Source organism: Pyrus communis, chromosome 2 (assembly GCF_041283825.1).
Source record: "Pyrus communis isolate YQ-2024b chromosome 2, ASM4128382v1, whole genome shotgun sequence".
Lineage (NCBI taxonomy): Eukaryota > Viridiplantae > Streptophyta > Magnoliopsida > Rosales > Rosaceae > Pyrus > Pyrus communis.
The window spans coordinates 22470896-22494581 of NC_142566.1; the positions used below are offsets into that span (position 1 = coordinate 22470896).

Genomic DNA, 23686 nt, shown 5'->3' on the forward strand with positions numbered 1-23686 from the left:
TGATTAACACTAATAAACTTGAATAGTTTTATACCTTTTTTATAAGCATTCCTAAACAACTTTTATGCTTATTGTAAAAGCACTTCAATAAACACGTATTCAAAATCGCAATCAAATAATTTCTCACGCTCAAGAAAAGATCTCTAATTACTTTTGTCAAGCGCACAAAAAAATCTTTTAATGAACGTTTGAGATGTGTTTTAAATGACTAAAGTTATTTTTGAGAAAATATTTTTGAAACCAATCTTTAGTAGTTAATCATGAAAAAACATTTAAAGTACTTCCTTTAAAAAGCACATAACTAACGACTCTTGTTAAAAAAACATTTCAAGTATTTTTGAACCCAAACCATTTTCTCTAAAATCACTTTTTTTTTTTTAAAAAAAAAAAAAAACTTCCTTTATCATCATAATGCACTTTTAGCCGCTGGCAGAACACTTCCGATCAAAAAGCCCATGGCTTTGCCACAGCCCACGGCCCACATGGAGGCGGCAAAAGCTGTCTACCTTAGAGGGCAATTTCGTCTTTCAGACAAGTCGGTACCCACAATCCTCCACCCACTTTGCCTATAAATAGAGCCTTAGGGTCTCATTTCTCCTTTGGTTTGGTCGGAGAGCTTCTCCCCCAAGAGTCGAGAGCGAAATCGATCTCTCGTATTCGCCGCAAACAGAAAAACCAAATTAAACCCAAAAAAAAAATCAGAAAAACAAAGAAATCAGAATACTATTTGATTGACGAACACCACGAGCTGACTAAATTCCAGTTACAGTGAGAATTCTACTCGGAAAAAACCCTAGGGTTTGTCCTCGTCGCCGCCGCCGCCATGGATATCCGGTTTCCCTACTCGCCAGCCGAGGTGGCGAAGGTGAAATGCGTGCAGTTCGGCATCCTCAGCCCCGACGAAATTGTAATTTTCCGCTCCCTCTTTGTTCTTCGTTTTTGCGTTCATTCGGTTATCGCCTGTTTGTTTGCCGAAAAAGATTAAGAAACGTGAATTCTGTTGCGAGATTTCGAGCTGTTTACTGAGTTTGATCGATTTGGTAGTGATTGGATGATTGCTAGGGTTTATTGAATGCTGTATTCAGGTGAGTCGGAGTGGTCTGAAACAATTTTTTTTTGTGGTGTGTTTTGTTTGCAGAGGCAAATGTCTGTGGTGGAGATTGAGCACAGTGAGACTATGTTGGGAGGCAAACCGAAGACGGCTGGTTTGAGTGATCCTCGGCTTGGTACAATTGACCGGAAGTTGAAATGTGAGACTTGTACAGCCAACATGGCTGAGTGCCCTGGCCATTTTGGGCACCTTGAGCTTGCAAAACCAATGTTTCACATCGGTTTCATGAAGATTGTGTTGTCCGTGATGCGATGCGTTTGCTTCAATTGCTCGAAAATTCTAGTCGATGAGGTACTGCTTTCTTGATATTGACTAACATTGATAAGCTTGTTAGTCTTGTAACTTTGTAAGATAGATTGAAAGGTCATTTGGATGTCCCTAGCCTGTTGTATACCTCATTGTAAATTTGTTGGGTTATGTTTTGGGATGGCTTGAATGAATGCGGTGCATAAAATGAGTGTTGCCTCATGGAATCCGAAAACATAATTTTTGTTTAAAAAAAGGATCTTATACTTAAGTATGCCGACAATTGTTAACCCCAGCAAAGTTTATGTGACTTCATTTTGCAGGACGACCACAAGTTTAAGCAAGCTATGAGAATAAAGAATCCGAAAAGCAGGCTGAAAAAAATTTTGGATGCCTGCAAAAACAAAACCAAATGTGAAGGTGGTGACGAAATTGATGTCCAAGGCCAAGATACTGAAGAGCCTGTAAAGAAAAGTCGGGGTGGCTGTGGTGCTCAGCAGCCCAAGCTCTCTATTGAGGGTATGAAAATGAATGCAGAGTACAAAGCCCAAAGGAAGAAAAACGATGACCCGGAACAGCTTCCTGAACCCGTGGAAAGGAAACAGACCCTCACTGCAGAAAGGGTTGGTATACTTTAAATAGACAGATTTTCCTTGTGTCAGGCCAGCTTTTCATGATGCTAAAACATTGTTAGATTTGTATCAGGTTCTTAGTGTTTTAAAGAGAATAAGTGATGAAGACTCCCAAATATTGGGATTAAACCCAAAGTACGCTCGGCCAGATTGGATGATTCTACAAGTTCTGCCTATTCCTCCACAACCTGTGAGACCCTCTGTTATGATGGACACCTCATCCAGGAGTGAGGTAATCTTCTTTTTTGCTGTGTTTTTTCCTTTCTGTTTAGAGAACAAGTGGCAAGCTGATAATTTTAGTAGCTAAAGAGAAAGTCTAGTATTTATTGTTGTTGGTGATAAGTTGATAACTGACTTCATGTATTTTCTGTCTCCAGGATGATTTGACTCATCAATTGGCAATGATAATTCGTCATAATGACAATCTCAGGCGGCAGGAACGAAATGGTTCTCCTGCTCATATCATTTCAGAGTTTGCACAACTTCTGCAATTCCACATTGCCACTTATTTTGACAATGAGTTGCCAGGACTACCAAGGGTATGTATACATTAAAATATATTTCTGCATGGTAACTATATTCATTTATGTTGTGTCTTTCTTTGAGTGTAGATACACATAAATTTATGTTAAGTAGTACAACTTCATTTCATGCGTACTCTGAAATGCCTCACTGAAACAGGCTACGCAGAGATCAGGGAGGCCTATTAAATCAATTTGTAGTAGACTGAAGGCAAAGGAAGGGCGTATAAGAGGCAACTTAATGGGGAAACGTGTTGATTTTTCAGCTCGGACAGTGATTACTCCCGATCCAAACATAAACATTGATCAATTAGGAGTGCCGTGGAGTATTGCTTTGAATCTCACATACCCTGAGACTGTGACTCCATATAACATTGAAAGGTAAACTTTTATCTTTTTTAATTTTCCCATCTTTGTTCTTTTCTACATTTTTCATCTTCCTAGTTTATTCAGTATTGATGGAATATTATTCAATAACAAACAGGTTGAAGGAGCTTGTTGAGTATGGCCCCCATCCTCCGCCCGGTAAAACTGGTGCGAAGTATATAATAAGAGATGATGGGCAAAGGCTTGATCTTCGTTATTTGAAGAAAAGCAGTGATCATCATTTGGAGCTTGGATATAAGGCATTGCTCTTTCATTCTGATAAGTTTTGATTTGGGTCTTTTCTGTTTGAGAGTAAATTTTGAACTTCTACTATTGTGGCTTCAGGTGGAACGTCATTTGAATGATGGAGACTTTGTCCTCTTTAATCGACAACCTAGTCTCCATAAAATGTCTATCATGGGCCACAGAATCAAGATCATGCCATACTCGACATTCCGATTGAATTTGTCTGTGACCTCGCCATATAATGCTGACTTTGACGGGGATGAAATGAATATGCACGTGCCCCAGTCCTTTGAGACCAGGGCCGAAGTTTTGGAGCTCATGATGGTGCCAAAATGCATCGTCTCACCTCAGGCTAATCGACCTGTCATGGGAATTGTGCAGGACACACTTTTAGGTTGTCGTAAGATCACTAAGAGGGACACCTTCATAGAGAAGGTAACTGATTCACCCCTATTTTACCCTTTGAATATCGTGTTTTGTTAATATTTTTTATTTTTTTTTATTTTATGCAAAAGGAGTCTTACCCTCACTAATTCTTTTCAGGATGTTTTCATGAATATCTTGATGTGGTGGGAGGATTTTGATGGAAAGGTTCCTGCTCCTGCGATTTTGAAGCCCCGGCCACTATGGACTGGAAAACAGGTGTTTAATCTTATAATACCAAAACAAATAAATCTCCAAAGAACTTCTGCATGGCACTCAGAATCAGAGAGTGGGAACATAACTCCAGGGGATACTCTTGTTAGAATAGAAAAGGGTGAATTGCTTTCTGGAACTCTCTGCAAGAAGGCCCTTGGAACTTCTACAGGAAGTCTTATCCATGTTATATGGTATGCAAATTTTCTCTTGTTAGTTCACTCTATTAAGTTAAGAAATACATTTGTGTGTATGGTCTTGGTGAAGTTCATACCCTCAGTTTATGATGCACCATACAATAGGGCCTTTGCTTCCATCAAACATATAATTTGACCACTTTGGCTTGGTGTGCAGGGAAGAGGTTGGTCCAGATGCAGCCCGCAAGTTTCTGGGTCATACCCAATGGCTTGTGAATTACTGGCTGCTGCAGAATGCTTTTAGCATCGGAATTGGAGATACTATTGCTGATGCAGCCACAATGGAGAAAATCAATGAAACAATTTCCAAGGCAAAAAATGAGGTGAAGGATCTTATAAGTAAAGCCCAATCCAAGCAGCTGGAGGCTGAACCTGGACGAACCATGATGGATTCGTTTGAAAACAAAGTGAACCAGGTGTGCTACTTGGCTTTTTGCCTGCAGTTTATTCTTGTTTGCCTGCATATTGTTGAGTAATAATGTATTTGATTTTTCCAGGTGTTGAATAGGGCTCGTGATGACGCTGGAAGTAGTGCTCAAAAGAGTTTAGATGAGAGCAACAATCTTAAGGCCATGGTTACAGCAGGGTCCAAAGGGAGTTTTATCAACATATCACAGATGACTGCTTGTGTGGGACAGCAGAATGTTGAGGGTAAGCGAATCCCGTATGGGTTCATAGACCGGACGTTGCCCCACTTTACTAAAGATGATTACGGACCAGAAAGTCGTGGATTTGTAGAAAATTCATATCTGCGTGGACTAACTCCACAGGAATTCTTTTTTCATGCTATGGGTGGTAGGGAAGGTCTTATAGATACTGCTGTTAAGACATCTGAGACTGGGTACATCCAAAGGAGACTGGTGAAGGCTATGGAGGATATTATGGTGAAATATGATGGCACAGTACGTAATTCTTTAGGCGATGTCATTCAGTTTCTATATGGGGAAGATGGGATGGATGCTGTTTGGATAGAATCGCAAAAGCTGGATTCTTTGAAAATGAAAAAAACAGAATTTGATAGGACTTTTACTTATGAGTTGGATGATGAAAATTGGAATCCCGACTACATGTTGCATGAACATGTTGAGGATCTCAAAACGATTAGAGAGTTCCGTAATGTGTTTGATGCAGAAGTTCAGAAACTTGAAACAGATAGATTACAACTGGGAACAGAGATTGCAGTCACAGGGGATAATTCTTGGCCACTGCCTGTTAACTTGAAGAGGCTTATTTGGAATGCACAAAAAACCTTTAAGATTGACTTCCGAAGGACTTCTGATATGCATCCAATGGAAATTGTGGAAGCTATTGACAAGCTCCAGGAGAGACTGAAAGTTGTTCCTGGTGATGACCAGTTGAGTGTCGAAGCGCAGAAGAACGCAACGTTGTTTTTCAACATTTTACTTCGCAGCACTTTCGCAAGCAAACGGGTGTTGGATGAGTACAGGCTTACTCGTGAAGCATTTGAGTGGGTTATTGGGGAGATAGAATCACGCTTCCTGCAATCGCTTGTAGCACCAGGGGAAATGATTGGTTGTGTTGCTGCACAGTCTATTGGAGAGCCTGCCACTCAGATGACACTGAATACTTTCCACTACGCTGGTGTGAGTGCAAAGAATGTTACCCTAGGTGTCCCCAGGTTAAGGGAAATTATTAATGTTGCCAAGAGAATCAAAACACCATCCCTGTCTGTCTACTTAAAGGCTGAAGCTAATAAAACAAAGGAGCGGGCCAAGAATGTGCAGTGTGCTTTGGAATACACCACTCTGCGAAGTGTAACTCAAGCTACAGAAGTATGGTACGATCCAGACCCCACAAGCACAGTAATTGAAGAGGATATAGATTTTGTGAAAGCTTATTATGAAATGCCAGATGAAGAGGTTAATCCTGATAAAATTTCACCTTGGTTGCTTCGCATTGAGTTGAATCGCGAAATGATGGTGGATAAGAAGTTGAGCATGGCTGACATTGCTGAGAAGATTAACCTTGAATTTGACGATGATTTGACTTGTATCTTCAATGACGACAATGCTGAAAAATTGATCCTTCGTATCCGTATCATGAATGCTGAAGCTCCAAAAGGGGAGATGGTTGATGAATCTGCTGAAGATGATGTTTTTCTGAAGAAGATTGAGAGTAACATGCTGACAGAGATGGCTCTTCGTGGTATTCCAGATATTAACAAAGTGTTCATTAAACACGGTAAAGTTAACAAGTTCGATCAGAATGAAGGATTTAAAGCGGAGCAAGAGTGGATGCTGGATACCGAAGGGGTTAATCTCTTAGCTGTTCTGTGCCATGATGATGTTGATGCTAGGCGCACAACTAGTAATCATTTGATTGAAATTCTGGAAATTCTCGGAATTGAGGCAGTTCGTCGGTCATTGTTGGATGAGCTGAGGGTTGTTATATCGTTTGATGGGTCCTATGTTAATTATCGGCATCTCGCTATCCTTTGTGACACGATGACCTACCGTGGGCACTTAATGGCAATAACCCGTCATGGCATTAATAGAAATGACACTGGTCCTATGATGAGGTGCTCCTTTGAAGAGACTGTTGATATTCTTCTTGATGCTGCAGTGTTCGCAGAGACGGATTATTTAAGAGGTGTGACAGAAAATATAATGTTAGGACAACTTGCACCAATTGGAACAGGAGATTGTGCCCTGTATCTCAATGATGAGATGCTGAAGAATGCCATTGAGCTGCAGCTGCCCAGTTACATGGATGGTCTTGATTTTGGTATGACACCGTCTCGTTCTCCAGTGTCAGGAACACCATATCACGAGGGCATGATGTCCCCTAATTATTTGTTGAGCCCGAATCTTCGGTTGTCGCCAATTTCAGATGCTCAGTTTTCTCCATATGTTGGAGGAATGGCATTCTCTCCTACTTCCTCTCCAGGCTACAGCCCATCATCCCCTGGATACAGCCCTTCCTCGCCCGGATACAGCCCCACTTCTCCTGGGTACAGTCCCACCTCACCAGGGTATAGCCCCACTTCTCCTGGGTACAGTCCCACCTCTCCGACATATAGTCCTAGTTCTCCCGGCTATAGTCCCACCAGTCCAGCTTACTCTCCTACGAGCCCATCATACTCGCCAACCTCTCCCAGCTACAGCCCCACCTCACCAAGCTACAGTCCCACCTCACCAAGCTACAGCCCCACTTCCCCTGCTTACAGCCCCACTTCCCCCGCTTACAGCCCCACTTCCCCCGCATATAGCCCCACTTCCCCATCGTACAGTCCCACGTCTCCTTCATACAGCCCAACTTCGCCTTCCTACAGCCCAACTTCACCCTCCTACAGCCCAACTTCTCCCTCCTACAGCCCCACATCTCCATCCTACAGCCCTACCTCGCCAGCCTACAGCCCAACTTCTCCTGGTTACAGCCCAACCTCGCCCAGTTATAGTCCAACCTCGCCCAGTTACAGCCCCACATCTCCAAGCTATAATCCTCAGTCTGCCAAGTACAGTCCATCATCAGCTTACTCTCCAAGCAGTCCAAGATTGTCACCATCTAGTCCATACAGTCCTACCTCTCCGAACTACAGGTGAGCTGTCTTTTGAACTGCACTTATGGTATTAGAATTGCTGCATGCTGGCTGATCAGTGCTGATGATTAGAATTAGTACTCTCACAGTTGATCTCTTCAGTTCTAACCCTCTGTCTTGCTGCCTCTCTTTTCCAGTAATCATATTTATTGAGTTGAGGAAATCTCATGTTATCTACTAATTATGTCTTCTTTTATTTGCAGCCCAACCTCACCATCATATTCACCCACATCTCCATCGTACTCTCCCTCAAGCCCCACATACAGTCCGGGCAGGTAAACTTACTTTGGTCGCCTCTATACCGCACCTTCCTATATTTTCCTGTCCAATTTCGTACTTTTGGAGTTTATTTGGTTTTATTCTTGTGTAAGTTTGTTGAAAAATGTTATCTTGTTCTAATATTTATTCATGTTCAGCCCTTTGACTTCTGGAGTGAGCCCAGACTATAGCCCGAGTTCCCCTCAGTTTAGGTAAACTGTGAAACAAACTTTGTTTTCCTCTGAATATTTCTATTTTGATCTTCATTGCACCTAGATGTGTCCTAATGCTTGTGAATTTTCCTCTCGTCACTTTTATTTCCGTGCAGTCCAAGTGCTGGATACTCACCTAGTCAACCAGGTTACTCGCCATCATCTACTAGCCAGTAGATGATACGGAGGTATATTTCTTGAATCCATCATCTTGTGGATGTCTATTTATCCAAATGGAGATTTCAGTTTCTTCTTCAAGCCTTCATCTTTGGGTTATTAGGATTGATCTACGTCACCAGTTACGTTCATTTTCACGTCTCTCAAACATAAAATGCCTCCTCAAGCTTTTGACTCGAGCACTTGTATATCTCATTCATTTATACGCGTAAAGTTTTATAGTTGCACCATACAGTTTTGTAGTTAAATTGTATGTGGTCCTGGTTGTTTTCATTCTGGAAAAAGGAAATTGCTTGTAAGCAAGTCGGAATGGAAAATGAAACGATGTTTTGGTCGGAGGAAAATTTCAGAGTAGGCTCCCAAAATGCACGCCAGTAGCTAGGGAATGAAAATGATATAAAATGATACTTCATTGGCTTTTATTCATGGTTATTTTGTCTAATTCTACAGCTCGCCTGCTACCATCGAGGAGCAGACTAATTGGAACCGAGAAGTCGCGTACAAGTTGGCCGCTTCATGGCGGTTTGTGAGCTTGCCGTACATATTATAATCCCGTTAACAGCGGAGGATATCTCCAGGACTAGTTTTTACTAGCATCGGTTCAGATATCCCGGGAGAATGTATCTTAACTTTGTAACACTTTGTGTTTTCGGTGCCCAAAACTTCGTATCTGTCGGATATTTTCCTGTCGAGATGAGTTGAAACTGTAAAAAGTTATACATTCTCGGTCGGGTATTTTTGTGTCTTTGTTAGTGCGAGGATGACGAGTATGTTGAGAGTTCTGGTTCTGAACTTGTAACCAGTTCATAGATTTATAAAATTGCACACGTTGCTATCATAAACTGTTTTGAACGCCTTTGCCACTGCTTATCACACAATGAACGCTTCCACCATTTCATTACACAATCTATGGGTTTGAAGAGGCCAATCTCATAAAAGATTAAAGTACCAAGCATTGAAATTGACGGTGAATGAGTGCTTAATCTGTGGCACATTAGTACTTAGTCTAAAAAATTATGTGGCTTAATTTACTTCTTGCTTTCCTAGAAGGAATATTTTTAAATAACTATAATTTATTGAATTTAGATGCAAGATGACATACACACTACTTTAGTCAATTGACACAACTAACATAGAATGAATAGTAATATTATTGCGATTCCTGACTTCTCCTACGCCTATTTAGCTAGAATGGGAATTGCTCTTTGTTGTCTATTAGATCAATGATGCTACGTTCGCATATTTTAGTATTCTCTTCGTTACTGAGACATAAAAAATCATGAATTAAATTGATTAGAGGTGTAGTTCATCGCATACTCATTCCTTCTCTTGATTATTTCTTACATTCTTGAATCATGAATTTCCCACTTCGAAGTTAGCATGAGAGAAAAAAAAAATGATTTTCTTTCTTGTAATAATGAAAAAGGAGGTGTTTTCTCTTCAATGTGATCACTACTTGTATTTTTTTTGCAAACAATATCGTTGGTGCGTTAAATTGCTAGTTGTTAAAGGGAAGAAAGATCGGTAGAATTGAACACACCAACACCAAACTGCATATTAATTACTTTCCACAACTGCGATAAAGCATCGTTTGCACGGATCACCAACTGTTGTTACCATAAACATTATGGACTCACTTTGTACGGCTCACTCGCGTTTTGTCTCGTTGGGCCTAGGCCTTATATTACCGTACTTTCAGTTAATCTCATAAGTTGGTACTCGAGGGCAATTTCGGGCTTTGACAAAGTCGGCAAACCCCAAGATTTCCCCTATAAATACCCCCTCTCGCCCTCACCAAGTCACGATTCCTCCTTTTTCGGAGGTACGCGGCTCGAGAGGGCTAAATATCTCTCATTGGCATAGAAATCAAAGAATTCAAATCGAAAATTCGAACCAGAAAATTGCAGATGCTGATCGAAGAACAAACCAAAAAATAACAAAATCTGAACAAAAATCTGAAAAATCACATACCCTAGGGTTTCTTTTTGCGTAAGCAGATTGATTGATTACAGTATATTGGAATGGAAAGGGTATGAGATGGGGAGGGCAGACAATCCAGGTCTTCCCCGAGCTACTCTCCAACCTACAGTCCTCCATCTGCAAATTAAACTTGAGCCGTCTTTTCGTACATTGCCTTGCGGCACGAGTGTTGGTGATCGCGTGCTTGACGGCATAGAGAAAGTAGCATATGATAACGAGCTTGGTTCTGAACTTGGAGCAAGTTTGTAATTTTCGAAAATTTTGACTTAATGCTGAAAAACAACAATTAAAAATCACATCCGACTTTGGAGATTGCCCTGATGCCACGTGGAGGGGGCAATGCATTCCAAGTTTTTTTAAGGAAAAATTAGTATTCGGTTCTTAGTTTCTAATGTTCATTAACTAAGACCTTATCAGTTTTAAGATTTTGATTAAAGTCCCTAACATTAATATATTAATGAATTACATGTAAGTTACATAATTTCTATAATAAAAATTAGTAATTGATATAGAGTTTTAATACTCTCATCCTTATTAAACTCCTAATTACTTTTCAATTCAAACATTTCCAAAATATAAAAAATAAAATTATAATAAGTTTTGTACCCATTAAATTAAAATTTTTTTGACAAAAAAAAATAATTAAATTTTCAAATTTTCAATCTTATATATACCCATTCTTAAATATACCAATTTGTTATATGAAAAATGTACCCTTTTTTTAATATAAAATGCACCCTTTTTTTTTTTACATGTTTTGGTACAATAATTTTTTGGTTAGTTTTGATGAACGTACCCATGTGTGTATATACACACACACACACATAATATATTGGAGAGTATAATATTCATCTTTAATATTTTTAATCTCATATGGGTTTTATTGAAAATCTCATTATATAAATAACTACAAATTTCATTTTTAATTTAAAAATATAATAACCTACATAGAAAGACATTATTACATTAATGTCAGAAATTTCGATCAAAAATTAAAAACCACAAAAGTTTCAGTCAAAGAACATTGGCAGTTAAGAACCACATCCAAAGTGTCCATTTTTTTAATTTTTGCTAGCAAAAAACCTTTTCCGTTCCACTTCACACAATCTGTTATTGTGAAGTCGACATTCTCATTCCCTTTCCGGCTTCCCCAAAGCCCCTAAAGACATTTATGCGTATATAAATATATAGGAAACCTTTAAGTGAAGGGATCTCTATTTTTTTTATAAAAATGCGAATTAGTTGTGAAGTCCACATCATATCAAATTTTAATGATCCGAATTGTCTATTTTTCAAGTTGCACCCCATAAATCATCCTTGCAAAATATTAGCCAAATCGGAAATATTTAAGACATCTAATTGGGTTCAAAGAAATTAACAAATACTTTGTTATATAAGAAACAATTAAATTTAATCCTGATAATTAAATAGGCAAATGGTTTCGGATTGAAATGATTTTAGTAAGGATGATCTATGAATCGAGACTTACAAATTCAAATCGTTGAAGTTCAATATGAAGTGAGTTCCACACCTAATTCCCATTTAAAAAAAAATAGGGATCCCTTTGCATAAAGAACCTGTAAATAAATAAATAAATACACACACACACACTAGATGAAGGCCACACATTGTGTGTAAATATAAAAATTAAAATAATAATAATAATGAAAGAGAGAAGTTAGAGAGAAATGCGAAAGAGGGAGAGAGAGCACGGAAGTTTTTATTTTTTAAATTAGAGACGTGATGCGATGACAAATTTTTGGTATGTAAAATTACTTTAATTTCTATAATTTTTTTCTAACATTTTCTTTCAATTATGCATGGAAGGGTAATACTATTTTCTTTGATTTTTGGTTGAATGCTATTAATAAATAAGTACACAGGAATCACAATAATTAACTCAAAGAGGAAACCATCTAAACAAATGGAAAAGATCAAATGATTATCACTATAGAACAAACGTTTATTCTTTATTAAAAAACGTAATATCGAGATGTCATTAGTAATGTGTTTATATCATCATTTTCATTGCCAACCAAATGTATCAACAAATTATCAATACATTTTCAACAATATTGACACAATACTGAAAGAACCAACGTCCTCCATAAAGACTCCTACACAAAATCGATACAAAAAGTTCCGTGTTGTCATAGTAGACAATGCAGTTTAGGGGTTTCACTTATCTGCACTTTATGTGAACCAATGGATTGACTTGCGACACTTCTTGGCACTCCAAATGATTCTTGCTTTATCAAATAATAGTCATCCAATCTCAGAAAAGAAATCAATTAACTTAATGACTAAGTCCAAATAATCACGGAAAATGACTCGGCTTTCTTTTCGACATGACACCCTCGACATTTCAATTGTCACACTCTCTTCCTATCTATCTCCTGACATTTAAAATCTCTATATTATGTTAGGAGAGAGATAGAAATATACTCTCTTTTTTTTCCGACATGACACCTTCAACATTTCAATCTTCACCCTCTCTTTCTATCCCTCCAGACATCCTTCTATCTCTATATCGTGTGAAGAGAGAGAGAGGATATAGGATCTATGAAACTGGGGTATGGAAGTCTCTCCTATACTCAAAATCCTAAGGTTCGTTTTAACTTCCAATATCCACATAGTAACAGTTTCTCCTACAGCTTCAATTAGGAAATATCGAGTTATTAAACAGAAACATAACCTACAAACTCAGAAAATGGAAGCTCGAGTACAATAGTCTTAGGTAAATGCATTGAATCATTCTTCATTGAATCCACGGTCAATGCAGGGCCGATCCAGAGATTTTTAAGGTCTGGAACGACGTCAAAAAATGTGCTCTCATTTCATATAAAAAAAATATTTATTTTCACACGTAAGACATCGATAAAATTATATTTAGAAAAATACTGCAAACTCAATAATTTAGAAACACGGAATAATTAATTTGTTTTGTATCAAGAGAAGGAAACTAAAAAACTTCGTGCTTACAAGTAGATAGATTATGAGTTTTGTTTTCCATCTAAACTTTTAAAGTGTTTTTGTATAAATCATGAGTTATTTTTTCTTATTTACTAACCTCGTCAATATAAGACTAAAAAAATATTAATGTTTTTGAGTCTTTAAGGATATGTGTCACATCCCGGGCCGGTGCGGATGACGGCCAGCATACCATGATCTCGGTCGGAGTGTGTCAATATGTATAAGTAATGAATGAACACTAAATTAAACCTTTTGATAACACGTAATATTATTTGCAAATTTAGTCTACGCATTACTCTTTGTTGAAGATTAGACTTGAATTGGAACATATATTTAAAAATAGCAACCCACATAACTACTAGCTAATAAATAAATTAACAACAAACAAAAATTTGTAAAAATTGAAAACAATAAACATGCACATAGCATTTCAAACTTAGGACCTCTCATTAATTTTAAACAACAAAAACCATTGCTTCTAATTAAACTTCTTGATCATTTAGCCAAATTTTATAAATTTATACCGTTAAGAAAAGAAATTTGTAAAAAATTGGAATGTAAATAAGCACACATGGTGTTTTGAACCTAATACCTCCTCATTCATTTTAAACAATAAAACCATTAGTTCTAGTTAAATTTCTTTGTCACTAAACCAAATTTAATTAATTTATACTCTTATAAAAACATATATAAATATATCACCCTAATAATTTTGGTGCCCCCAATTTTTTTAGGTCCCGAACAGTCGCTCTACCTGCACTGGGCCTGGGTCAATGTGGCGACCTGGCCCGAGCTATCTTTGGAAGAAGATGAGTCATTAATGTCAAGGTGTCGTGCATTCCCATCTCCCAGTAAATCCCACCAGACCTACGACCAAGGTTCTGGTCTAGCATCTCATCATGACTTGAAGACATGCATCCTTGATTAGAGTCAATTCCTCGAAAGAGATATCAGGGGAAGATGCGATACCACCTCTTGGGGAAGAGCAATTAATATTTTTTTTTCAATATTAATGAGAAAATACATAATAATATTTTCAATATTTATAAATGATAGAAAAGTAACAATTAGATAAACTTACATAGAGTTGTTCAGCCGTCTCATCCCTGGGTTAAAAGTAAATTTCTTCAAACATGTTGATCTCCGGAAACTTAGAACCCTCAAGAAGAAAAAAATTGTTAAGTAATTTGTTATTAATCCTAATAAAAATCAATATATATTAAATTTTAGAAATAATATACTTTTACCTCACGCCCATTCCTCTGGGTGCTCCACCAATCCCTTAGGGCAGCCTTTTGCTAAAGCGGTCTCCATTTGAAAAATTCTCAGAATGGTGATGAAGGTCGCTCTTTCACTCGGCATACCGCTTTGTAAAAAGATTTTCAACATTACAGGTCAACCGCAAATATATATATAAAAAAAAAAAAAAAAAAAAAAGATCCTACTAAATTATTAATAATAGTATACTTAATTGTAAGAAGTACTATTAAACTTGGAAAGGGAACCCCCTTCCACCAAGTTCATTCATCCGTACCATTAAAATTTGATCTAACAGTTACAAATAGGAAGCCACTTTAATAACTTTAGCCATTTGATCAAATTTTAAAGTCCCGAATAAGTGAACTTTGTGAATTTGATGGAAGGGATCCGGAGATGATCTCCCTCCTTTAAACTTGACAATACTATTAAATTATTAATAGTAGTTTTTTCCTTGACAAACCAAACAACTAGATGTCTGAAATGATTGATACTTCAAATAAGTTGTCTGCTGCTCCAAAAAAAACTTTTAAGCACAACCGCTTATTTCAGAATTACTTTTATTAAAAGCACATTGAATTTTTCGTTAAAAAGTTAAATGCATCTTATAAGCGTTTTTTGAAGCATAAAAACGCTTCCAAGTACTTTACAACTCCGAAACACTAACATTTTAGTCATATGTTGTTGGAATTAATTTTGGTTATCTGAAAACGCTTCTAATGGTATTTCAAGCATATCCATATTCAATTGGTTAATAAGAACCAATTCACTACCATTTGAAAATCATGTGGTAGGCTAGGTTGGGTCGTTGTAGGACTCGTTCAGTGGTTTATTTGGGCCCAAAATCGAGATTAGCCAAACCATATCCATCCCTAGACGTTATAATCACTGTTTCATTTATGAAAATTCTTATTTGCACATTTTTTTCACGAGTGAACGGTTGAAATTAAATTTAATGAGGTGTACTTAAATCTCAGCTTTTCTTTTCTGCGAAGCACACGAGAGTAAGGCTCTAATTCTTTATAAGATACCAAAACTTCCACAACAATCCTCTGCTGGATAGCCTTTGCCACCATCCGCAAGCCATCCTTCGCAATCATGCGGGGATTCCTCCATTTGGAAACTTAAATTTGGAAAACATGATGGACCCATTGATATTTTGGACACCAAAACACACCGTCAAGTTTCCTGCCAAACATACGACGTGTAAGTTTATTTTACCGTGATGTCGTATCATTGACACGAAACACTACATCGATAATATTGTATTATTAACGTGAAAAGTCATAATGACAGTATATCAACGCCACAGTGATGATGGAAGTAAAAAATTGGGGTTGTTTGGGTATCAAGATTACGTTTGTGATAACGAGAGTGAGGTTGGGACAACTTCCCAACCAGGCTGATTGTGATATGTGGGCCGGTAGGGTAAGCTGTAAGCAAAATAAGCTGTTTTTTCCTACTTTTAAATGATGCTTTCACGTTTGGATATTGAGAAAATTGGATTAAGCACAAAAGGAGTAAGCACCCAATCAACTTTCTGCTTTTGCTTTTGGAGGGACAAGTTGCTAAAAGATCGCACGTGAAACTATTCCTAGGGTATGCCGACTGCATTCTGAATTTCTTACTGGCAAAAGGAATGCTTAAGCTTAGCTAGCTTGGAACGGCTGCTCCCAACATATATGGCTGTCTCCCCTCGGAGAGAATCTAACATGCACCAGGGTCACGAAACTCGTCTCGTGATCAGAGAGAGATTTCTACGTTTAAGTAAAAATATTTACCTTCTTTTATTCTTTTCACATATGTAAGAGTCCTTACCGATTGTAAGATTAATAAGCGATTTTGTTGTGTCGAGTTATGTGACCACTTGCAAAAAAAAAAAAAAAAAAAAAAAAAAGATCCATGGGCTATAGTTTAGGTAGCTTAAAAAGTACGTATATACTGGCTTGTTTAATATTTTTGCTCCACTCTAAAAATGTAGTACCCACTTTTTTCAAAAAAAAAAAATGTAGTACCCACTAAAATCAAATACCTAGCACCTTTATTAGTACTTGCTAGTTCCGTCATTGCATACGACACAACTAATTATACAATGCACATTAGAATTATTATTCTCAGGATAAAATTTTGAGTGTAATTGATTTTGAATTCCAAAAGCACTAGATATGTGCACTTAAAATGCTTTTCTAGGATGCACTTAGTACTTCCAAAAACATTAGATTTTTATTAAGAATTGGTTTCAAAAATATTTTCATCAAAAAAAACTTTCAGTCGTTCTAAAAACACTTTCAACCGAGCTCATGCACATCGAAGAAACAAGTAATTTAAGCAAAAACATGAAAAATCCGATGAAGTTAATTACCTCCCATTGGGAATTACCTGATTTATCATTCGATATTTTGAATGAATTGATGCCTAATATTAAAATAGGTAGGTATTGATCGAGTAGTTGGACTATTGGATCCACAACTCACCAAAATTAGGGGAGGAGATACGATGACGTGGATTCATAAATCCCATATGAAGTTATTGTGAACATGCTCAATCATATTCATGGGTCTCACACTCCATGTTTCCAAATCCAACCCAATTATTGCACACCCCCACTCGTTTTTACTAATTTCTAAACTTATTCTGATTTGTCTTATCGATTTTTAATTTAGTTATTTAGTTTAGATAGACTTTCAATTTGATTATTATGGGCTCCTAATATAAAATGTAGCAATTTACTTACTATAATCAGACATGTCAATTTTTTCCGTCAAATTAATATTTTACATAGTATAAGTCGCTACAAGAGTAGTAAATATAGTTATTCAAATTCTTAACCTCCCCGTGTTTACTAACACATAAAAGAATACGCAAGTCAGGTCTTCATATTCATAATCAAATAGTCTCAAAATAAGAAATTTGATCACTTATTAAGGGATTAGTTGATTTGATTCTCATTCTTTATTTTCTTATACTTAATTCGATACTAAATTAGGCTGCTCATTGTGTAGTTTAGCCGAACTCCCCCTCTCCTTATTGTAAAAATATTGATGTACTTAGAAAAAAAAAAGCCTTACTTAATTTAACATAATTTAATTGGGCTTAACAAAGATGACATTTTCAATATATTCAGTACTTGTTTAAACGTTTAAAAATGCTGAGAATAATTTAAAATGACGTTAAAAGGTTGGGAATTATAGGTAATTAATCCTTATTATTTTTATTTCATTTTAAAAAAAAATGTGATTTGAGCAAAAACCAAAAGTCCAAATTGTGAAGTAAAAAAAAAAAAAAGGATAAACGGAAAGAATTAGACCGTTAACGGACACCAACCCATTCATCCCGCTCACTCACTCTCATCCCTCCCTCTTATCCTCCGTCTCTCAATTTTTATTTCATCTTTTTCTTCACGGGATTTAAAATCCCCCCAAATCCTTCCCTCCGAGGCGCCACGAGTTCCCTCTGCAACTCCCGTCTCCTCTGCCTACAACCAACGCCAACGCCGACGCCAAACCTCCCAAACCCAGCTTCTTCTCACTATTCACACACACCGCAAACCCAGCAAATCTCACTTTTGTACACTGCCCGCCCACGAAATGGCCGAAACGGAGTCGGAGGAGCGGATGATCTACCTGCACGGCGACCTCGACCTCACAATCTTCGAAGCCCGCCGCCTCCCCAACATGGACATGTTCTCCGAGCGCTTCCGCCGCTGCTTCACCGCCTGCGACACCATCAATATCTCCTCCACCCCCTCCGCCGAAGACGAGGGCGGAGAACGCAAGCATCACGTTCCCCACCGAAAGATCATCACCAGCGACTCATACGTCACCGTTACGGTCCCCCAGACCACCGTCGCCCGGACACGTGTCATGAAGAACTCCCAGAACCCGCAGTGGAAGGAGCACTTCTTTGTCCCGCTGGCGCACCCTGCAATTAACCTCGAGTTTCACGTCAAAGATGACGACGTCTTTGGCGCTGAGATCATCGGAACCGCCAAGATCCCGGCGGAGAGAATCGCCACCGGAGAGCTCATCTCCGGGTGGTTCCCCATTTACGGACCCTCCGGGAAGCCCCCGAAACCCGACTCGGCGATCCGGCTCGAATTGCAGTTCACGCCGTTCGAGAAAAACCCAGTGTACAAGCAAGGCATAGCGGGGGATCCGGAGCACAAGGGCGTGCGTAACACGTACTTCCCGCTCCGGAAGGGAAGCTCCGTGAGGTTGTACCAAGACGCGCACTGCCCTGGAGGGCTGCCGGAGATTCGGTTGGACGGTGGGAAGGTGTACAAGGCGGAGAATACATGGGAGGACATTTGCTATGCGATTACGGAGGCGCATCACTTGGTTTACATTGTGGGTTGGTCGGTGTTTCACAAGGTGCGGCTGATTCGGGAGCCGAGCCGGCCGCTGCCGCGCGGCGGCGACCTGATGCTCGGCGATTTGCTCAAGTACAAGTCGGAGGAGGGCGTGAGGGTGTTGCTGTTGGTGTGGGACGATAAGTCCTCGCACGACAAGTTCGGCTTCAAAACGGTCACATTTCTAACCTGCATTGTAGTTGTGAATTGCCTTTTTCTGCTTATATAACTGATATGTTAATCTATACATTATGTCTTTGATTGTGATATTCATGTGCAAATTGGATTATTTAATTTGATTTCGGGTAACGGGGTGTTAGAAGTGGTATTTAATTAGTTAAATCGGGAGGTTTCACACCTTCAAAACTTGCCTAGGAAGGTTGCCATCATCTCTGAACGTTTAAAGTGCATTGTGTAGTTGTGGAATGCTTGTGTTAGTTTGAATACGATGGTATGGAAATTGGGTCTTAATGTGAAGTTGGATTGGATGCAGGCAGGAATGATGGGGACGCATGATGAAGAAACCCGGAAGTTTTTCAAGCATTCATCTGTAAATTGTGTGCTGTCAACTCGCTACGCTAGCAGTAAGCTTAGCATTATAAAACAACAGGCAGGTTTCATTATGACATTTTGTAGTTTTGTTTATCGACATTTTTTTTTTATTTTGCTATTTGTTCATTTGTTTAATGGAATCTCCACGTTATGGATATCTCCTGTTTACTGACCATTCGGGTATAATTGGTTATAAGCTTCTTTGGTTTGAGAATAACTTTTTCATTGCAAGCCACTTACTGCTTTTATAGGAGATTTATTTTATTTCAGAATAGTTTATGGTCTACTTACGTTCTTTTATCTGAGGTGATCAACTTGCTGAATTTAACAAACATTGCATGGGTTTGTACAGGTTGTTGGAACCCTTTTCACCCACCATCAAAAATGTGTTCTTGTGGACACACAGGCTGATGGTAATAATCGGAAGATAACTGCATTTTTAGGAGGTCTTGATCTTTGTGATGGTCGTTATGACACACCCGAGCACAGACTGTTTCGTAATCTTGACACTGTATTTAAGGGTGATGTTCATCAACCTACTTTTCCTGTAAGTGATTTGTGATGGGGTTTTATTTTCTGCATTGCTTCATCCTCTGTTTTTTGTATATTATTTCAGCACCTGTCATGAATTTCTTATACTTTTCTTTCTTGCAGTTCATTTACAAGCATCCTTTGTATATGATATTATGTTTTTTCAACGACCACTCAAACTCCGTAACTGAAAATTCTATTGTGCAATTACAACGATAATAAAATGAGACTGCTGTAATGCATATCTTTCTGCATTTTTGTGTTTTATTCTTGTGATAGGCTGGAACCAAGGCTCCAAGACAACCATGGCATGACTTGCACTGTAGAGTTGATGGGCCTGCTGCATATGATGTTCTTATAAACTTTGAGCAACGTTGGAGGAAAGCAACGCGGTGGAAGGAGTTTGCACTACTGAGTAAGAAGGTTTCACATTGGCATGACGATGCATTGATAAAAATTGACCGCATCTCCTGGATACTAAGTCCTCCCCCATCTGGTTCAAAGGATAGTACAATTATTCCAGAAGACGAGCCTTCGTTGTGGGTTAGCGATGAAAAAGATCCTGAAAATTGGCATGTTCAGGTGGAGATGCAACTTTCTTGCCCTCCTTTCTGTTGTTTTCTGTTTCTTTTAATAATTTTACATAGGTGTGCATACACAGTACACACACAGATGTTCTATTGTTTCTGTAATAAAAAGGAAAATCAAGTTTGTTATTTTCTTCTTTATTTTGTAGATTTTCCGGTCCATTGACTCAGGATCACTGAAAGGATTTCCCAAAGCTGGCCGTGCTGCTGAGGCCAAGGTTTTTATTTGATTCCCCCTCTTGTCCGCCCTGTCTTCCTTTTTATACTTTTAAATGTACGGACTACATCTGATCATACCTCTTGATTGTAACTGCAGCATCTTATTTGCTCAAAGAATCTGGTAATAGATAAAAGCATTCAAACAGCTTACATCCAGGCAATCAGATCCGCCCAACACTTTATATATATCGAAAATCAGTATTTTCTTGGTTCATCATATGCATGGCCAGATTATAAAAATGCAGGTAAGATGACAGTGTGTAATGCTTGATTTCTAGGAATTATTGTTTATATATTTGGGAGAAAAATTTGTAGTTTTGTAAAACAGTACAGTAGCTGGTTATTTCATGTGTGCATAGTTGCACTAGGAATTTATAGTTCAAGCATTTTGTACATGAGAAGCAGCTCAATTTGCTGTCATATTATCCATAATTGACTAGAAATATTGAAATTTTGCATCTCCATTTTGTTTCATGGTGGTTTTACATGAAATATAGCCACAGTGACCCAATATTGTTGCACCTGCCACCTAACCAGTAACCACTTCGCTTATGTCAAATTCACCTTCTTCTATTTGCCAACATTTAAGAAAACATAGTGATTAATTGATGGTAAATATCTCTTTTCTTGTGATTCAAATTTATCTGAATATTTTCTCTGCAGGAGCTGATAATCTTATCCCAATGGAGTTGGCATTAAAAATTGTTAGCAAAATTAAAGCTAATGAGAGATTCACGGTGTATGTCGTTTTACCTTTGTGGCCTGAAGGTGATCCAAAAACTCTCGCAATGCAAGAAATTCTCTTCTGGCAGGTATGTGAATATCTATTATATAAATATACACGGAAAACACATGGTTGTTATTTGTTAAACAGGAATACTAAATTGGATGTTATGATCTTTTAATGAATATGATAAAGAACGATGGACTTTTTGCTTCAATGTCATTGATTCTATTTGCTAGCAGCTTGAATATACGCCGCTCTATGTTGCCTTGTTGAGAATCAATGAGAATTTGTTCATGGAAATTATTGGCTCAGAATTATTTATGTAATGTTGTTCACAACAGTGTTGGTATCTAATCTTAGATGTCTATGATAAGGGACTTGAGAAGTGCATAAGAAATAAGAACCGAAAGGATACATGAAAGTTTCTTTCTGACTTGTCTATGTTTGCATTTTGCAGAGGCAGACAATGCAAGCAATGTATAGTACTGTTGCAGAGGCACTGAAATCGGCACAGATTCAGGGCTCACATCCTCAAGATTACCTAAGTTTCTATTGCCTTGGTAACCGGGAAGCACTTCCTGAGGATACTGCAAATGACGATGCGTCTTCGGTAATTATTCGAAAATAGTTGTCATCTGCACCACTTTAACAGTCTAACTCACTGAATTCTAGCTTCTTTGGTTGATCCAAGTTAAATTGTGGTACCTTGATCCCTATGGCTAATAACAAAAAAACGAAATGGTTACTAAATGGGTTCGAAGGTTATTGTCAAAATCTGTCACCTGTACATTGTATTTTGGAATGGATAAGATATCTTCTTCAGTTAGATATTTACTTTAATTTATTATCTGCGACAAACTCTTTAGATGTTCTTCATAATGAATTTTACTTTCAGGTTTCCGATTCACACAAAAATCGGCGGTTTATGATTTATGTTCATGCCAAGGGTATGGTAGTAGATGACGAGTACGTAATATTGGGATCTGCCAATATCAACCAAAGATCAATGGCTGGTACAAAGGACACTGAGATAGCTATGGGTGCGTATCAACCCCATTACACATGGGCTGCGAGGAAGAAACATCCGCTCGGTCAGGTCTGTAGCTTTCTGTACTTCTCTCTTGCTTTTTGCAACTTATAATTTTAGGATTCTTTCTTGGCCGAGTCTGAGGAGGATACTTATCGAACAATGGCCCACTACCTTTAGCGTCCATGAGACTCAACTAGCACTAGATGTCGTAATTGTTGTTGTTTTGGCGTAGAGTAGCGGTTCCTTCTTGCCCCTTTATTCCATTATTTTCAAAGAACGAGTTAAATTGCATTTTAAGCTAATTATCTTACAAGTTCAGAACTTCTTCTTGTCTCCAAATATTCTGATGGCATATAACGGAAGGAAATAGTGAAATACATGCTTTAATGAGGACTTCCAATCTTCCGTTCATGCAGATATATGGATATCGAATGTCACTTTGGGCCGAGCATCTTGATGCGTTGTATCCATGCTTCGAAGAGCCTGAGAGTTTGGAATGTATGAGGAAAGTAAATGAGGTTGCAGACAATAACTGGAAGAGATTCACATCTCCAGAGTTTACACTACTGCAGGGTCACCTTATGAAGTATCCTATCCACGTAGATGTTGATGGGACGGTCGGCCCCCTGCAGGGACATGAAAACTTCCCTGATGTTGGTGGTAAGGTACTTGGATCTCATTCCGTCAAAATTCCTGATATGCTCACGACATAATCTCTAGACACTCTTATGTTCATACGTGATTGGCGCAATAAAATTCGAAGCGAAACGTCGCTTCGTCTTTGAGTTAACAGATGAAAATAGTGGGTGTTCTTTGTTGTTGATTAGGTTTTGTAAATTTGTACTGTGAAATGATGACGCTTTGTGAATTTGTGTCAAATGAATGTTGGCTTGGACTACATATTAGGAAGGGGATTTTACTTCAATCTATCGTATCTTTGTACGGAATTTCGACGGTGTGACTGGTGAAGTAGCATTAATTTTCTCTTTTCTGTAGCAGTGATTTTTTATTTACTTTTTTGTTGTATAATTATATTCACTTATATCAGTACTAATTTCTGAAGTTGAAAATGAATTAATTTGAATTTTAAAATTTGAAAATAAAAATTTTCAAATTATATTTTTAACGATATTCCTAACGATTATAAGACATTGTGTTGCATTCGTTGACCAATTGACCTAACTCATACAGAACGTTTATTCCACAATCCAAAAACTTATCCTTCAATCATGTTTTCGATTTACCCAATTCATGAAAACTATTAATTTGTAGGATAATTGATAAGTTGGGCATTCTCGACTCATCAGGTGAAACCGGTGGC

General features: G+C 38.1%; 2 protein-coding genes across 2 annotated transcripts; both read left to right on the forward strand.

Annotated features, from left to right (window-relative positions):
- Positions 1–599: 599 nt before the first annotated feature.
- LOC137746552 (DNA-directed RNA polymerase II subunit RPB1) lies at positions 600–9003 on the forward strand. The gene is made up of 15 exons (XM_068486568.2): positions 600–907; positions 1139–1402; positions 1681–1980; positions 2063–2221; positions 2367–2528; positions 2671–2891; positions 2995–3136; positions 3222–3557; positions 3666–3952; positions 4113–4371; positions 4453–7514; positions 7718–7789; positions 7931–7984; positions 8101–8172; positions 8612–9003. The coding sequence occupies exons 1-14, from the start codon at positions 824–826 to the stop codon at positions 8159–8161; spliced, it is 5463 nt and encodes a 1820-aa protein (XP_068342669.1). The 5' UTR covers positions 600–823; the 3' UTR covers positions 8162–8172; positions 8612–9003.
- Positions 9004–17573: 8570 nt separating this feature from the next.
- LOC137746898 (phospholipase D delta) lies at positions 17574–23360 on the forward strand. Its single transcript, XM_068486915.2, has 10 exons — positions 17574–18894; positions 19213–19329; positions 19624–19818; positions 20082–20384; positions 20539–20607; positions 20706–20853; positions 21272–21420; positions 21793–21945; positions 22231–22431; positions 22782–23360. Exons 1-10 carry the CDS (start codon positions 17959–17961, stop codon positions 23076–23078), a joined length of 2568 nt encoding a protein of 855 aa, XP_068343016.2. The 5' UTR covers positions 17574–17958; the 3' UTR covers positions 23079–23360.
- Positions 23361–23686: the final 326 nt, after the last annotated feature.

Bases quoted from the DNA above. Each gene is read 5' to 3' on its own strand.
- LOC137746552 (XM_068486568.2), top strand. From the start codon at position 824: ATGGATATCCGGTTTCCCTACTCGCCAGCCGAGGTGGCGAAGGTGAAA. The intron at 908-1,138 runs GTAATTTTCCGC...TTTTGTTTGCAG, and splicing joins TCCTCAGCCCCGACGAAATT to AGGCAAATGTCTGTGGTGGA. The intron at 2,529-2,670 runs GTATGTATACAT...TCACTGAAACAG, and splicing joins AGTTGCCAGGACTACCAAGG to GCTACGCAGAGATCAGGGAG.
- LOC137746898 (XM_068486915.2), top strand. From the start codon at position 17,959: ATGGCCGAAACGGAGTCGGAGGAGCGGATGATCTACCTGCACGGCGAC. The intron at 20,608-20,705 runs GTTTTTATTTGA...TTGTAACTGCAG, and splicing joins GCCGTGCTGCTGAGGCCAAG to CATCTTATTTGCTCAAAGAA. The intron at 20,854-21,271 runs GTAAGATGACAG...TTTTCTCTGCAG, and splicing joins GCCAGATTATAAAAATGCAG to GAGCTGATAATCTTATCCCA.